Source organism: Urocampus carinirostris, chromosome 4 (assembly GCF_059441175.1).
Source record: "Urocampus carinirostris isolate Australia breed hairy pipefish chromosome 4, RoL_Ucar_1.0, whole genome shotgun sequence".
In the NCBI taxonomy this organism is placed as follows: Eukaryota; Metazoa; Chordata; class Actinopteri; order Syngnathiformes; family Syngnathidae; genus Urocampus; species Urocampus carinirostris.
This window is the reverse complement of record NC_142352.1, coordinates 24,491,639-24,508,223: the sequence shown is the minus strand read 5'-3', so window position 1 is coordinate 24,508,223 and position 16,585 is coordinate 24,491,639. Positions and strand designations below refer to the sequence as shown.

Sequence of the window (16,585 nt, the reverse complement as noted above, 5' to 3'; positions counted from 1 at the left end):
TATGGCACCGAAGAAGCCAATATGTTATTATTGTAATAGTGTTTCATTTTTATTTTATTATCTTGTTATGAAATGAAAAGAAATGTCAAGAAATAAAAATGGATTAAGACGAGGTCACTAGGGTGACGGGGATCCATGTCCACCCCTTGACGTCTCGAGCACAACTGACGTGTGCTCGGCAAATCGCGCTGTATATACGCGGAGAAAGGCGTTTGACCGTCACACGCGTAACATGCTAATTTCACGTAATAACACCGCGATACAGGCACAGAACATGCTATGACCGTGCTCCACCCACGATTACCCGCTAAAATTTCGCGTCCTACCCATGTGTAACCACGCCCTGGCCGCGCCCAGAGCACGTCGTTCCGCGTCATTTCTGCGTCATTACCTCGTGTGCCGCCCGCGGTTAACACGTGGTCTAAAGTTTTGAGCAGCGCAAAACTTTTTCGCGCGGCCAACCGCGTGTGAATTTCCGACCGCGTGTAAAGCACTGCTGTATCTCGTCTATATGGCGAACTCAAAGCGTCCAACATCGTCTGCTTCACGGGCCGAAATTTCTGGCCGTGATTCAGCCTCGATAAGTCCGTGAAAGGCTTGGTGACCGGGTCCTAAAGTTTTGAGCAGCGCAAAACTTTTTCACGCTGCCAACCGCGTGTGAATTTCCGACCGCGTGTAAAGCACTGCTGTATCTCATCTGTATGGGGATCTCAAAGCGTCCAACAGCGTCTGCCTCACAGGCAGAAATTTCTGGCCGTGATTCAGACGCAAACGGCTGTGTAACCGGGCCCTTATGAATATTGAGTATATTGTATAATTGAGAATATTGAATATCACAAGTTTTTATTATCTATGTTTTCTTTGCATTTGGGAGAAAAACAAACACATGTACGATTGCCTGTTATGTTGAACAATTTTGTAAATCCGTGAAAAAAAAAGAAAAGAAAACAATTACTGTTTAAATAACATTTGAATCACAAAAAACGAGAAGATTTAGAATAGATAATACACACTTAATTTCGAGGTTAAGTTTTTTCTCATGACAGCAACAATATATGTGTATCACGATCGTTTAAATTATAGGATTTCCCATTCGCTGTGTAGTTACTCCATCTAGTACTGGTACATGAGTGGGAATAAAGTGATATTAAACATCTCTATCACTAACACTAAATATTAAAAACTAGATACATTAAAGAACGATGCAAATTTATATTAAATCTTTTTTGTGTGTTATTTTTAAATCTGGAAAAAAAAACATCGACCATTTTATCCAGTGTCTATTTGGTGCCAGTGTGTCCACTTACCTGCTTGCCATGCACTAAAACACTAGTAATACTGGGAGCAAGGCTGTCCACCAGCTTAGTTAACAGACTGGCGGCAAGACGGACAACGGACCTAGTGGACGAAAAGACATCGGGTGTCAGCAGAACAGCAAGGTGCGCACCTTTAGACGAAGAATTTACAAGTCAGTTCCCAATTTTTGGTGGTGTTTAACGTCGGGAAACATATTTAGCGAATTATAACTTGACGACATCACACTCCAAACCACCAGGGGGCAGCGTATTAACGAAGTAAGTAAATGTGACGGCAGAGTTTGAACTTTTGATCCCAAAAATATCAGTGAACACCTTTGTTTTCTTTAACAGTAGACCCCCAGGTTACAGCTTCCCTACCTGGATGTTTTCTCTTTAGGAAGGGTATTTTTGTGTTTTTAACCCCCCGTACAGCATTTTCCTCACAACACATTATTTTGCGTTCCCAAAAACGTACGAAATTCAAACCTTGCAGTGTTCCAGCATTTGTAGGGTTTCGTCTCTGAGATGCCTGCTTGCTATTGTTCTATGCCATAAACAATGCTAGTATGCTATTAGTTTAAGTCAGGGCGAAAGAATTAGTTTAAGTACTACAAAATTTCAACAAGAGTAATACTACAAAAGTATTATAGATATACAGAAAACATACTATAGAAATACTCAAAAAATATGACAAAATAAAAGTACGGTAATACTATAAAATACTACAGAAGTACTACAAAAATCTGACTGCAGAAATACAAAACCAATACCAGAAAAATACTATAATACTACAAAAATACTAAATAAATATGAAAAAGATACTAGTATGGAAATACTTCAAAAATACTTTCACAGAAGCACTACAAAAATACCACTACAGTATTACTTTAATATATAATACATGAACGTAACATTATGACAGAAATACTTCTAAAGAAGTATTACGACAAAAATACGATAAAAATACAATTATAGTAAAACTCTACAGATATCCTACAAAAACAATACTGCAAAAATTCTAATGTAGAAATACTACAAAATAAAAGTATTGTACTACTATAAAATACTACACAATTTTTACAAACATCTGACAACAGAAACATTAAAAAAAATACAACTTGAGTAATACGACATAAATACGACATAAGAAGGATGCAAAAAACTGAATGGACCATTTCAAGGCAGTGGAGTTTTTCCGACGCAGCACTGTTTATATGTTTGTTCTGTTTTACTTTAAAAAAAGAAAATACATTAAAAAAAAAGAAGATACATTTAAAATATAACATTTTTCATCATATTCAAGCCTATCCTGTCTTATCAAGGAAAAGACAGTTTTAAAATGCTATCATTTTTGGGCGGCGCTTGGCTTGAGTTTGTGGGTGCGCAAGCACCCCAAAAACCATCTGGTTACGCCCATGTCCCAGGGGTCTACCATATATTAAACCCACCCAAATAACAATCATTTTCAGCCTCAATGCGACCATGAATAACACAACCAACCGCGCCAGCCTTCTCCAATTATTAAGCAGATGACTTGTTTATGCGTCACATTCGAACGTTTTCGCAACGTTTTTGTCAAATTCGGGTTTGGGTGCCTCTTCTCCTCTGAGGATGAAAAACATCAGGCGTTGCCACCGACAACCGTGGAGCCCAAGCCGAAGAAATTAAATCATTTCAATAATAAGCCGGGATGCATGATGGGTGTGCGTGTGTGTTTGTGTGTGATGATATTCAGCGAAGGAACACGAGAAGAGCGCAAATGAATAAAAAGCATCAGCTCTGCAGCGTTTATGAGGCATGATGGGGTGTCAATCCGCAGACACTTTGTTGGCCAACCTATTTCAAGCTTCACTTGCTGGCCAATGTTAGGGAAATGAGAAAGTAAATTGAACCCGGAGCGCTGATACTATTTCCAAGCGGGGAGAAACAAAACAAAAAAAAACAATCTGGGGGCGTTCTCTTGCCCTTCTCTTTGACGCCTCTGAGTGCAAATACGCCTATGGACGAAAAAAAGAAGGGCAGAAGTTGTCCGTGTCAGTCGGGCTACCACACAACTTCATACACAAACCATGAGGCAAACCTTCTATTGGGTTGGTATTACAGTAAATTGGGTCAGTATCATTTCAAAATGATTCAATACATCTACAGTGGAACCTCTCTTCCTATATGATTTTTTATTCTGTAATTCTGATTCATTTTTTTGAATATACTAGTGTGGAAGGTGTCAAGACAGTTAAGCAGGGGCAAAGATAAGCTTTAAGTTTTTTTCCATCAGCCTTTTTTCTGATTTTATTTTAATTCAATTGTGGATTTGTGGATTTTTTCATTGACTGCTGATTAACAAATCCATCCATTATTTGCGTTGCTTATCCTCAGTAGGGTCGCGGGGGTGCTGGAGCCCATCCCAGCTATCTTCGGGCAGTGGGCAGGGGACACCCTGAACTTGTTGCTAGCCAGTCGCAGGGCACAAAGGGACAGACAATTCGCTCGCTCATTCACACCTAGGGACAATTTGGACCGGCCAATTAACCTGACATGCATGTTTTTTTTGGAAAGTGGGAGGAAACCGGAGTGCCCGGAGGAAACCAACGCAAGCACAGGGAGAACATGCAAACTCCACACGGAGAGGCTGCGGTAGCAGGACTTGAACCCTGAGCCTCTGCACCCTAGGGATGCGCGCTAACCACACAGCCGCCATTACATGATTTGGACATCTCAAGATGCGGTCATATGGAAATATGAAAAACATCAAAAATTAATGTCAACCACATTGCAAAAAAAAAATTTCTAGTAACATATCATTTTGCTCATTGTAATTATTATGTAATTTCCCTTCATTATTTGATTGTTTATGGCAAATGACAGATAATTGTGCCTTTTTTAAGTATATTGTTCTTATTCTACTAAAAAATAATTTGTATAATAGGAAAATAATATTTTAAATAAGCAATTATATTTGCAAGGTGGCAAATGCATGTAAAATGTCCCAACCTCTGAAGAATACATTTACACTACAAAAACTAAAATTATATGCCAATTCTTTCTAGTTTTAAGTCTATTTTGGTTTATTTAACTTAAGTATGATTTTTTTTATTTAGCAGATCACAAATGATTAAGCTTATTTTTATTTATTATTTTATTACATGTTTATATTTTATATATATATATATATATATATATATATATATAAAATTAAAATAAGCAACCACTACATAGAAATATTTTCCTGATTTTATTTCCCAACCCTAACCCAAGAAAAAAACGTTTTTAAAATGTCTCACAAATATAAACACTAAAGAACAACTTGCTTTTTTTTGGTGGAACGGATTTTGGACTAATTGACCACATTTTCACATTTCTACACTACAGAAAAATATCTGCGAAATAAGATTATTGTAATCTTTTTCAGCAAAACGTATTATTTTAGATAAAAACAAAACACAACACTACGAATAAGAAATGCTAATAATGAGCAGAATGATCTGCTAATGGGTTATCAATTCATTTTCTGATAGTATTTGAAAAAAGATAACCTTCTATAGTTTTTGTTTGTTTATCAACCCAGGAGGTTTTGCTCATTTCAATTATTGTTTTCCCTTTTTATGAAATGGTTTATCTTATTTCCCTGTAAAATATGTAAAATGATTTTCAAAAAAATAAATTGGATTCAACATGGCAGATAGCAGATATTTCCTTTCAAAATTTATTTTTTATTAACTTAAAAAAATAATTAAAAAATAAACGGGGACACTTTTTCTTATTTCATTTATTCATTAACAAGAAAAACACGTTTAAAATATTAAAAGTAGAAACAAAAATACTCAAATGATCAAAATGATCTGCTAACCACCATATAGGTCGTTTTTACTTATTTTAAGTGTTACTTTTCTCAATTAAGCATCAAAACAAGTTAAAAACAAAGTAAAATATGGTAAACAATACTTAAATGACTGACATTTTCTGCCACTCTGGGAACAAATTTTTGTCCCAATACAAAAGCCTATAAAAACAATTCAGCGAACAGACAATGAAATTAAAGCACTTCTGCAACTGCTCCATTATATTGATGACAGAGACTTATCTATATGTGCTACTTAATGAAAATTGAGCTTGGATAAAATTATAATATTTTAAGAGGTTCCTCTGTACATACTTGAAAAGTGATTCACTAGTTGGAAAAAAGTCCCAATCCCTGTCTGAGAATAGCCAACAATGGCAGCCGCCATGTGATGGTGAATGAGGTGAGAGCAAGGTGACTGGCTAGCTAGCAAGCTGGCCAATATGAGGGGCCATTTGAGAAGTAAATCATACTTGCTTTCGAATTAAACATCATACTCTCACTTTCAGTCGCTCGGCCCCCCCAGCTCTGGAACTCATTGCCGCCTGACCTCCGAAAGTCTGCAACACTGTCCAGCTTCGAATCCGGACACAAAACTCACCTCTTCAGACTAGCCTTCTCTTGACCATCTGCCTTGCATACCGCCCCTTTTAATTCTAATGTGTTTTATTTGCTATTTATTACTTGCTTGATTAACTCTTGTTTTACTCTTCGTTTATTGTGGTGTCGTACTTATGTGTACGGCGACCTTGGGTGTCCTAAAAGGCACTTCAAAATATAATGTATTATTATTATTATTATTATTATTATTATTATTACATGCACAACTATACTGTCACAGGGACACAGTCATATGCATATTCATAAATACTATTATACTCTCTCATATTAACTACTATACTCGTATTTGCACAAATACTACTATATTCTCTCATATATACTACTATACTCTCATATACACACTACTATACTCTCTTATATAACAACTATACGCTCATACACACTACTACTATACTCTCTAGCATATATTACTATACTCCCATATACACACTATGCTGTCACACGAATACTACTATACTCTCTTACATACACTAATATACTTTCTCAAATAAACTACTGTACTGGGAGCAACTCCAGTTTGACATCAAACTGCAGATGCAGAGATTTTAATTCATGCGTTTATTACCTCTCGGCTTGATTACTGTAATGTATTGCTTTCTGGTCTCCCGATGTCTAGCATTAAAAGTTTGCAGCTGGTTCAGAATGCGGCAGCTAGACTTTTGACTAAGACCAAAAAGTTTGAGCATATTACTCCTGTATTGGCCATCTTGCACTGGCTCCCAGTCCACTTAAGATGTGACTTTAAGGTTCTCTTATTAACATATAAATGTTTGCATGGGCTTGCACCCTCTTATCTCTCCGATTTGATTTCCCCCTATGTTCCTGCACGGAGTCTGCGCTCGGAAAATGCCGGTCTACTTGTGACTCCGAGAGCCAAGAAGTCTGCGGGCTCGAGAGCGTTCTCCATCCGGGCCCCGGTGTTATGGAACGCCCTGCCTCTGGAGATAAGATCTGCAACCTCAACGGAAGTTTTTAAATCGAGGCTTAAGACACACTTCTATTCCAAAGCGTATGATTGATGCCCACCTCATATTCTGTTTTGTCCTGTCTTTTTCCGACGCCTGCCTGGCTGATACGAAGGAGAAGGATGATTTGGGATGGGTCAGCGGACCAGCGTCTGACCTGAAGCATGTCAACCCCTGCATTTACCAGCTGGCAGAGACGGGAGGCAGCGTCGTGGCCGTCATAGACTTTCTGGACTGGTTTGCAGGCTGGGGGCGTCGTTGATGTCATGCACTTTCCGGACATTTTCAACATCTTACCTTATGTTTACTATTATGTGTACAGTAATGCTAACTGTAATTCACCCTGGTCAATCCTGGAAGGGGGATTACCACATGTGAGGTCCTTTCTCAAGGTTTCTCTTTTCTCCTCAAACTGAGGTTTTTGAGTTTTTCCTTGCCCGCATGCTGGTTTAAGATCAGGTAATTGTGTCATTTTGTAACTGTAATCCTGTGCAGTCCTTTGAGACATTTTTGTGATTAAGGGCTATATAAATAAATTTGACTTGACTTGACTTACAGTATATATATACACGAATCAGTGCGCACCGTGCCTAAAGTAATACAACACTAAGAGGTAAGGTGATCATTACACTAAGTTTGAAACCCACTGTTGTAATAGCAATTATAATGGTGTGTAAGAAAGAATCGTAGTATGTGTGAGAGTCTAAAGTAGTGTGCTTGTGTGGGAATATAGAAGTAAGTGTGTGAGAGTTTGGTATTATGTCGTGAACACATAGTAGTGTGTGTATGAGAGTATAGTAGTCTGAGAGAGAGAGTATAGTAGTGAGTGTTTGAGAGTATAATAGTATGTGAGAGAGAGTAAAGTAGTGTGTATGAGAGACTGAGCCTGGAGATGGATGGGCACTACCAGGGTGCACTTGCTTGAGACACACCACAGGAAATGGTGCATCTATAACCCGTGTGGTTAAGGGAACCTACCACCCACGAACTTATGAGAGAGCGTAATAGTGTTTGAGCATGTGTATGACCGTTACTGTATGAAAGTATAAATGTGCATGAGTGAGAGTAAGATGTTTTATGTGAGAACAAGTATGATTTACTTCTCAAACGGCCTCTTGTAGGCCAAACCAAACCCACGTCAGCGCTACGTTGCCTTTCGCAACGAAGCCGATCCAGCTAACCTGCTTTGCACGTAGCCTGTTAGCCCGGCGTTAAGCGAGCCGCTAACGGCTAGCATGCAGACTGCGGCTTTACTGCGACCTGTTACCTGCTTGCCCTTTACAAGTATGGAGGTAATGTGAGGCGCAATCGAGCTGGCCAACTTCTTGGTGAAGGCGGCGGCGTCGCGCACCGCTAGCCTGCGCCGCGTTAAAAACAACATTCTGTTAAATGAGCGTGTTCGCGTGCATGACTTTGTGTGTTTTGCTTGTGTGTGTGAAAGTGTTTGTGAGTGTGTTTGTTCATGAACATCAGACCAAAGTTTCCGGGTCCCGGCTTGTCGGTAGATCCGTTCCAGCTCTTCTATTAAGTTTTCTGCAAGAAAAAAAAATCATGACCTGTTTTCATCATTTCATGTATGTTTTTCTTATTTTACAAAAGTTAGGGAAAATGATCTGTGACCTGCCAGGTGCTAATAGCACCGTGCTACTCAGTTAGGATTGATGTCTTTTTTAAATAAGAAAAAAGATAATTTTGCCCTTTTTTTACATACATTTTCTCATTAAAAATAAGGTAAAACACATTACATAATAATTGAAATCAGCAAAATTATTTGTCAGTTTTTTTAACTTTTATTTATTTTCAAGATTAATCATTTTTATATTTTTATTGTAATATGTATTCATTTTTCTATGTATGTATATTTCATTTTACATTAATGCATTGGGGCGGCAGTAGCTCAGGGGGTAGAGCACTCGTCTTGGGATCAAGAGATCGCAGTTCGAATCCTGGCTCCTCCGTGTTACATGTCGAAGTGTCCTTGGGTAACACACTGAACCCCTAATGCCCCCAAATAAGCAGGTTAGCGCCTTACATGGCTGCACGGCCGCTATTGGTAAATGTAAAGCACATTGTAAAGCGCTTTGGGAAGTCTTCATTGACTTGAAAAGCGCTATATAAATGCAGATCATTTCATTTTCATTTCATATTCTTCACATTTTACAATGAGATACGGTCGAATACATTGAAAAATACAGTAAAAATTATGATTAAAAGTATTAACTGGTGGAGCCAAACTGTTTTTAATAATTTTTACAATAAATAAGTAATTATTTGTTATTATTGTTATATTTTGTGATTATTTTTCGCCCAATGTTGTATTTTGGCTCTTGGATTTGTATCCATCCTTGTTTTTTATGTATCTTCTATTAAAAATTATAATCAAAAAGAAAAAATGAATATGTGCCAGTGGCACTACATTTCCCTTTATTCAATCATTATTTTTAATTGATAATTTATATTTCTACTATTTCTAAATCATTTATTATATTTTCTTATCATTTAAAAAATAGATTTATTTTTCTTTGTTTTAACTTTTCATTTTTTGTCCATTATGTATTTAATCGTGTATTTGTCCATTTATGTATTTATTTATGTATTTGTCCATATATTTATTTTTGTATGTATACATGTATTGATTGATGAATTTACTTATTTATGCAGCATTTAGCTTTCCCACTCTACAAAAATAGCAGAAGAAAATAAAAAGTACCAAAATAGACTGCACTTTGCACTACTAGACGTGCGTTGGGCGGCAGTAGCTCAGGAGGTAGAGCGCTCGTCTTGGGATCAAGTGATCCCGGTTCGAATCCCGACTCGTCCGTGTTACATGTCGAAGTGTCCTTGGGTAAGACACTGAACCCCTAAGACCCCCAATAAGCAGGTTAGCGCCTTACATGGCTGCAAGGCCGCTATTGGGAAATGTGGAGCACATTGTAAAGCGCTTTGGGAAGTCATTGACTTGAAAAGCGCTATATAAATGCAGATCATTTCATTTCATTTCATTTCATAAAATAGTCCTGGTGTTATTAATTTCTTTCATATGGCATAAGGTTTAATCTTGTTGTCATTAAAACATACATAAATCACAATGAAATTCGTTAATCTTTTTATTTTTAAATTACAATTCAGTTAAAAATACATATCTTTTATTTTCCCTAAAAACAAACATTGGTTTAAAAAAACCTTACTTAGATCACTTGTACACCTGTTTTTCTATCGTTTTTTTTTTCATGGAAATGAACTCTTTACTCTCTGAAAGTATTGGAATATTGTTAAGGTAATAATACGATATGATTTTGGGTGGCGGGCTTCTTTTTATCAAAACAGTACTACAATGTTGTTAAATAAATGAACACCAGCTAGAAATGCATAACGAAAAATGAATAAACATGTTTAGGTCACACTCGGAGCATGAGTCACATTTTTTGTTAAAAATGTATTTGATAAAATCCAACACCAGAACATACATGCCATCTTGAATTGTGATTTTAAATTAAAATAAAATAGAGAAGAGGGTATACTACAGCACATGTACGTGCATATCTTAAACATGCTTGTGAGTAACGCTGTAGCGTATTGAGTTATTCATGTAACTTTAGCATAAAGAAAATGCTTATCAAACTATCAGTCTTAGTCAAAATCACTAATTCCAATGACATATTCACCCTCGGTTTCACTTTTACCGGTAAACAACTCCAACTCAGGGGGAAGACGATAAGCCGCTTTGCTTCCTCTTTCTGCTTCGAAAAATGTCCCTCATACAACAGGGCAAGGTTGGAATTATCAACAGAGGCTTAGAGCGCCCTCTTGTGGTTTGATGTGAAAAAAAACATGTGAAGTGATGTACAGACGCTGCCCTACTTACGAACGAAATATCCGGACAATCGTTCGTAGGTTGAATTTGTTCGGAAGTTGCTTCAGTGCTATATTTTGGATGTTTAAGGTTTGTATAAGTAACCTGTATAGTTTCATACTAAAAAATAAAGATTTCAAAAAATAATATGTTCTGCAAAGATAAAGTGAAGTTAAATTACTTGTGGAAGATGGCTTCAACAGTTAGACTATTTCCTCCTTCGTGGTAGAAAGAGGGCGAAAAAAAGCGATCCAACCATTTTCTCAACCGCATCAATCTTTCTTATTACACTTTTGTTTCAAAAGAAATGGCTCGCTTCTTCCTTACACTTTACACCAACCATATCGAATGGATTCAATGGAGATATTGAACAATATAAATGTCAAAGTTTTTAGCGTGCTAGAGATACAGTGCAGTGTGTTTACACGAACTAGGAAGTAGAAGCCGGATTTCTTCTTCAGGGTGACCTCTCAGCGCCACACTGCGGAAGGAAGCACTACAGTACTGTACTCGGAAAAAGGTGTTCACAATACAAAATCCACCTTACAGCAATGTCCGGATATTTTTCAACGTCCCCAAAAAATGTTCGTTTATACCATTTTTCGTAAGTCAAATGGTCGTAAGTAGGTGAGCGTCTGTACAATACCGGTAATAGAAAGCTATGACCTAACTAAATAAAAATGTACACGTCTCACCGGAGTATAAGTCGCACCTTCAGCAGAACTATGAAAAAACCTGCGCCTTATAGTCCGAAAAATACGGTATATTAAACCTACCATCTTTAGTGATAAAATGCGATCCTTCCCTCCGGAGCAAGATTCCGGCAAGTTGTGCCTGGCTAGCCAAGCAGTCGCAATCCTGTATGAGAAAATGGAGTTAATCCATACTGTGTACAGACAAAAAACAAGATGCGTGATTTTACCCATCGCAAAACGTAGCCATGAAATTGTAATGAGGCCACTCTGTGCCTCGCATGGCGATAATGGATAATTATGCGAATCGCCTCATTTCCAAGGGAATTAAGGCGGGAATATGCGTGAAATGGGGGAGATAAACACGGCATTCTCATGCGCGACGGCAACGCGCTCGCTCTCAACTTTTTGCTGGCGTACACTTTTACGGGACACTTTGTTTTGTAGTGTTGCATAGTATTTAATACGATCTCCTTTAGGGAAATGGTTTTTTTTTTTCTTTTCTTAACGGGACACTTTTTAAAAACATTTTAGAAATCGAAATAATTTTGGGGGGGTCGATGTTTTTTGTACTTATTTTTATTTTTTGGAAACAATAATTAGGAAAATGTATTTTTAAAAAACGTAATCATCATTTATTCAAATTAAAATTATCAGATTTTGCTGACAACAGATAAGTTTTGTTTTGTATTATTATTTTAAAGTATTTCTTTTCTAAAAATATATGCAGTGAAAAAAAACAGAAAAACATACTACAGTAAGGATGAGCAGTTCAGAAAATGAATTCATTAATAAATGCATAAATGAATAAAACAAGCAAAATTATCGGCCCATGGTAATTTTTTTCAGGGTCAAAAAGTAGTGCATATTTTCAATGTATATCATTAATAGCAGTGCATGTAATTATACCTGGAGCAACCGACTAACCTTTAAAAGTATATATTTTTTTGGTAATAAAGTTTGATATTTGAATGAAATGCTGGATTGCTTTTTAAAGCCCAAAGTATTCGCAACCCAAAAAAAAAAATCTCTACAATCTCTGTTAAGGCAACACATATTCATATATTTGTTGACTTGAAAATGAGTCAGTCTTTATTTTTATTTTTTCAAAAAAATATAGTAATGAAATACTATCTTTAAGCATAAAAATAAATAGAGGAGTATTTACATAAATATCATATTTGACCAATAGCAACTAATTAATTTATTTTTTTCAGTTTTAATGTATTATATTTTCTTTTCTTAAAAAACAAGCAAAGAAAACTAAAGGAAGCAAAATTATCTGACAATTAAGCAATGTTTTTTTAGTCACAAACCAGGGTTTTCTTTATAAGTAAGCATACATTTTAGTTTTATCAAACATAAATAATTTTATTAATCACAATGTATTGTAGTAACACATTATTTCAGTTGCAACCTACCATAACTTGGAACTTATTCTTTTTTAAACAATTAAGTCTGATTATTTGCTTAAATTGCTGAAATTTTTTTAATAACGTTTTGAATGATGAATAATGAGGGGAAAAGTAGCAAGCTTTGTATCCTGAAATGTCTTCATTTTTTTCTCACCAAACTGCGCGTGCACTGCATGTCGGCTAACAATACACTGCAATACCGCGTCAGAGTGGATACAGGAAACAAAACAAAGCATGAAGTGTGTTGAGAATGATCCAATCAAAGCCATTCCTGCCATTAGATTGTTATTTATCATACTGAAATTGTTCCCAGAGGCCTGATACTTACTGATCAGCAGCGCCAAAGCCTTTGAAATAGTTTAATAATGTATTTTTATGTTTTGGCATTCAGGGATAATTCTTCTGAAAAGGTTTTCCCAAGTTATGGCACTGAATGAGTGAATGAGGTCTAAAGAAATTAAAAAAAATACATTGTGGTTGAATATTTTTTTGTCATTTTTAGCTAACAGCAAGTGGCTAAATGGTTTCCCATTTAAAAAGAAATGTCTTTGTCGTCGTTGATTGAACCGCAGTGTACATTGTTAACAACAAGATTAGATGTGGAACTCCGGGATAAACATGCAATAAAATACCTAAAATAAAAAGAAAAATAATAAACCATTTTACTGTTTATGTAAGAATTGTTTACTTACATGGAATTTCTGAAGGACTTCGTCTGTTGGCTTGTTCATCCACTCGTCCATGTTAATCTCGGGCTGCTGCTCCAAATTGGAAGCGTTGGGCGTGCTGGTTTGCCGCTTGACTTTGGAGTGTTTGGGAAGTTCTAGCTCCTCGAAGCTCCTGAACTCCGGGATCCTTTTTGTTCGTTTACCCAGAAAGAAAAATCAATGCGATGGAGAAGTACCACATCAAGTGCCTGCTGAGGTTCTTACTCGGCCTCGTTGACACGCAGGAAGTCCAACTGCTCCACTACGGCGCCAGAAATCAGTGTCTGCATGATATAATTATAATATTTGAACAAAAAGTACTAAAAAACTAAAATAAAAAGAGCAAATTAAGTTTCCACTTTTTGACTGAAAATATCTCATTTGCGGGCTTGAAAATGAAATATTCATAAAATATCCCCCTATTTGCTGGGATCAAAAAAAACATTGAGAAATCATCCCACTGCATATTTTTCAGAAAGAAATCAGAGCTATATAATACTCATCTCTTGTTAATTTTTATACGTTTTGATCAAAAGAAAATATTTTGAGAAATTCCATAATCCTCATAATCATTGTTTTTCTAAATACCAAACATTTTCTTGTATATTGAGATATAGCCTAATAAAAAACCATAAGCCTTAAAATTAGATGCTTATTTTTTTACATTTTAATGCATTACATTTATGTTTTTATTTTATTTAAATATTTATGAGAAAACTACTCTATGTATATGTATTAATCTATTATTTAGTCCCACTTCTTCTGCCCAGCGATCACCAAATCGCTAGCGTTCGTGTTCCCGATCTCCCGCTCCGGCTATTTGACCGTTTTTGCATATCGACCACGCTCTGATCGCCCGTCCCAGCAACTCCACTCTTTTCCGCATTCTGACCACGCTCCGATCCCGTGAGTTCCTTGCTCCTCCTGCCCACCGAGCACCGGATCGCTGTTGTTAGTTTCCCCGCACCTGACTTCCTTGATTCTCATATGAAAGTTGGTATGAAAACGTTACGCGTTTGGGTCTACCCTCTGTTCTGGTTGTGACAGGGATGGGCCCCACCAGGCTGTACTTTCCCAAGACACACCACAGGAAATGGTGCCTCTAAGACCCGTGAGGTTAGGGGATCTAACCAACCAATATATGGTTTATTTTCCTCTTATTAACATATAAAGCATTTTAAAAATGACGAAGAACAACAACAATAACACTACATGGCTATTTGCAAAAACCACCGATGGTACTTTTTATCCAAAATCGTACCGTTCCATTATTGTAATGTCATACACAGTTTTTATCAACCATAAATTGTTTAAACATTTAATAATACAGCCCATTATCTCAATGTTGACCTCAATGTTACAAACCTGAAGTCTGTCCACGTGAACTTTGACCCCTCCGATGTGGCCCTTCTTGAAGGACGCCAGCATATCCAGAACTGGGTTGAAGCGACTTCCCCTGGGAAAAAAAGTCAGATCATCTGTCAAAAACAAACCCGCCTTTGCATCCCTTTCCTCCATCATCAATAACAACGTTTTTTCATCCTGACTTATTATTTTGTTCTGGTATTTTGTAAAAGCATAAAGATTGCAGGTGGTCCTTTACTTGATGTTGTCCTCGTGGATGAGCACCAAGAAGAGAGGACGTCCCTGCATCTTCCAACACTGCTTGATAAACTGGAGAGCGTTCTGCAACACAGAACAAATAATACATTTCTATCTTTTTAATCAAACGAAACCATTTTGTCCACATTATTATTTGGAATACAGACGCTCCCCTACTTACGACTGTTCGACTTACGATAAACTGTAGATACAAACATTTACTTTGGGACGTCAAAAAATACTTAGACATTGCTGTAAGTTGGATTTTGTATTGTGTGTACCTTTTTCCGAGTACAGGACAGTACTGTAGTGCTTTTTTCCACCGCTACCAGCGAGTGGTGGCACAGTGAGAGGTCACCCAGCATCCACCCCAAAGAAAAAACCTAGTTCCTCTTCTCAGTTCGCGTGTAAACATACTGTACTGAGTCTCCAACGCCCTAAGAACTTTGAGGTTTTGATACTTTAATATCTCGGGCATCCATTCAATATGGTTGGTGTAAAGTGTAAAGAAGAGGCGAGCCGTTTCTTTTGAAATGAAAGTGGAATAAGAAAGAATGATGCGATTGAGAAAATGTTCAGGACGCTCTTGAAGTGTATCTCCCAAAAGTAAGTTAAACTCAACTTTACCTATCTTTATACAGCATATTATTTCATGAAATGGTTATTTCTTAGTACAAAACAATACAGGTTACTTGTACAAGCCATAAGCACAAAACAGACATATTCTTCACATCTCAGAGGTAGGGCTGACAAGTGGGACCTTGATGCTGGAGGTATGTGGCTCAAGCTCCCGTACCTTGATCCGTGGTTTTAAATACAGCGAACATTCATTTTTACTAGACTGATTTAATATTCATTATACAAATAAACACTCTATTGCAAGGGTCTCCAACTTTTTTCAAGCTGCAAACCACTGTTTGTTACTAATTAGTGAAAAAGGGCACCAAGTGATCTGAATTTCTGAGATAGCAACTTAGCTAGATGGCTTTCTAAATAGCTAGATGTAGCTTGGTAGGTAGCCAGAAAGGGAGTTGGATAGCTATCTAGAAGAGTAAAAAAGGCAACTAAATAGCCTGATAGAAAGCTAATAAAAAAGTTAGCTAGCTAGAAAGAAGGCCAAACTTTAGCTTGATGACTAGCAAAAAAGGGTACAATTTTAGCTAGATAAAGCATGCACAAATGTAAAACACCAACTAGATAGCTTGCAAAATAGCAAAAACCTGCACATATTTTGCTCATTTGCTTTATAAACAAATAAGTTTAAGTTTAGTTTGTTGTATTTCATATGAAATAAATCATTACAAATATGGAAACATCTCATCTCATCAGCCGTACCGCTTATCCTCATTAGGGTCGCGGGGGGGCTGGAGCCCATCCCAGCAATCATCGGGCAGTGGGCAGGGGACACCCTGAACTGGTTGCCAGCCAATCGCAGGGCACACAGGGACAGACAACTCATTCGCTCATTAACACCTAGGGACAATTTGGACCGGCCAATTCACCTGAAATGCATGTCTTTAGAATGTGGGAGGAAACCGGAGTGCCCGGAGGAAACCCACGCAAGCACGGGGAGAACATACAAACTCCGCACAGA

The 16,585-nt window shown here is 37.1% G+C and overlaps 1 protein-coding gene across 3 annotated transcripts in view; it reads right to left on the bottom strand.

Moving 5' to 3' along the window:
- The window catches only part of phkb (phosphorylase kinase, beta), a 117,948-nt gene that overhangs the window by 12,177 nt on the left and 89,186 nt on the right, over window positions 1–16,585 (bottom strand). For 2 of the 3 annotated variants that reach the window (XM_088333953.1, XM_088333951.1), the window contains 7 exons: window positions 14,993–15,075; window positions 14,755–14,845; window positions 13,615–13,673; window positions 13,375–13,537; window positions 11,352–11,433; window positions 8,198–8,255; window positions 1,308–1,398 (listed from right to left, as the gene is read on the bottom strand). In XM_088333953.1, the coding sequence (XP_088190079.1) occupies window positions 1,308–1,398; window positions 8,198–8,255; window positions 11,352–11,433; window positions 13,375–13,537; window positions 13,615–13,673; window positions 14,755–14,845; window positions 14,993–15,075 (627 nt within the window). Of the gene's footprint in view, window positions 1–1,307; window positions 1,399–7,989; window positions 8,081–8,197; window positions 8,256–11,351; window positions 11,434–13,374; window positions 13,538–13,614; window positions 13,674–14,754; window positions 14,846–14,992; window positions 15,076–16,585 lie in introns of all 3 variants that reach the window. The other variant, XM_088333952.1, reaches the window with a different exon arrangement.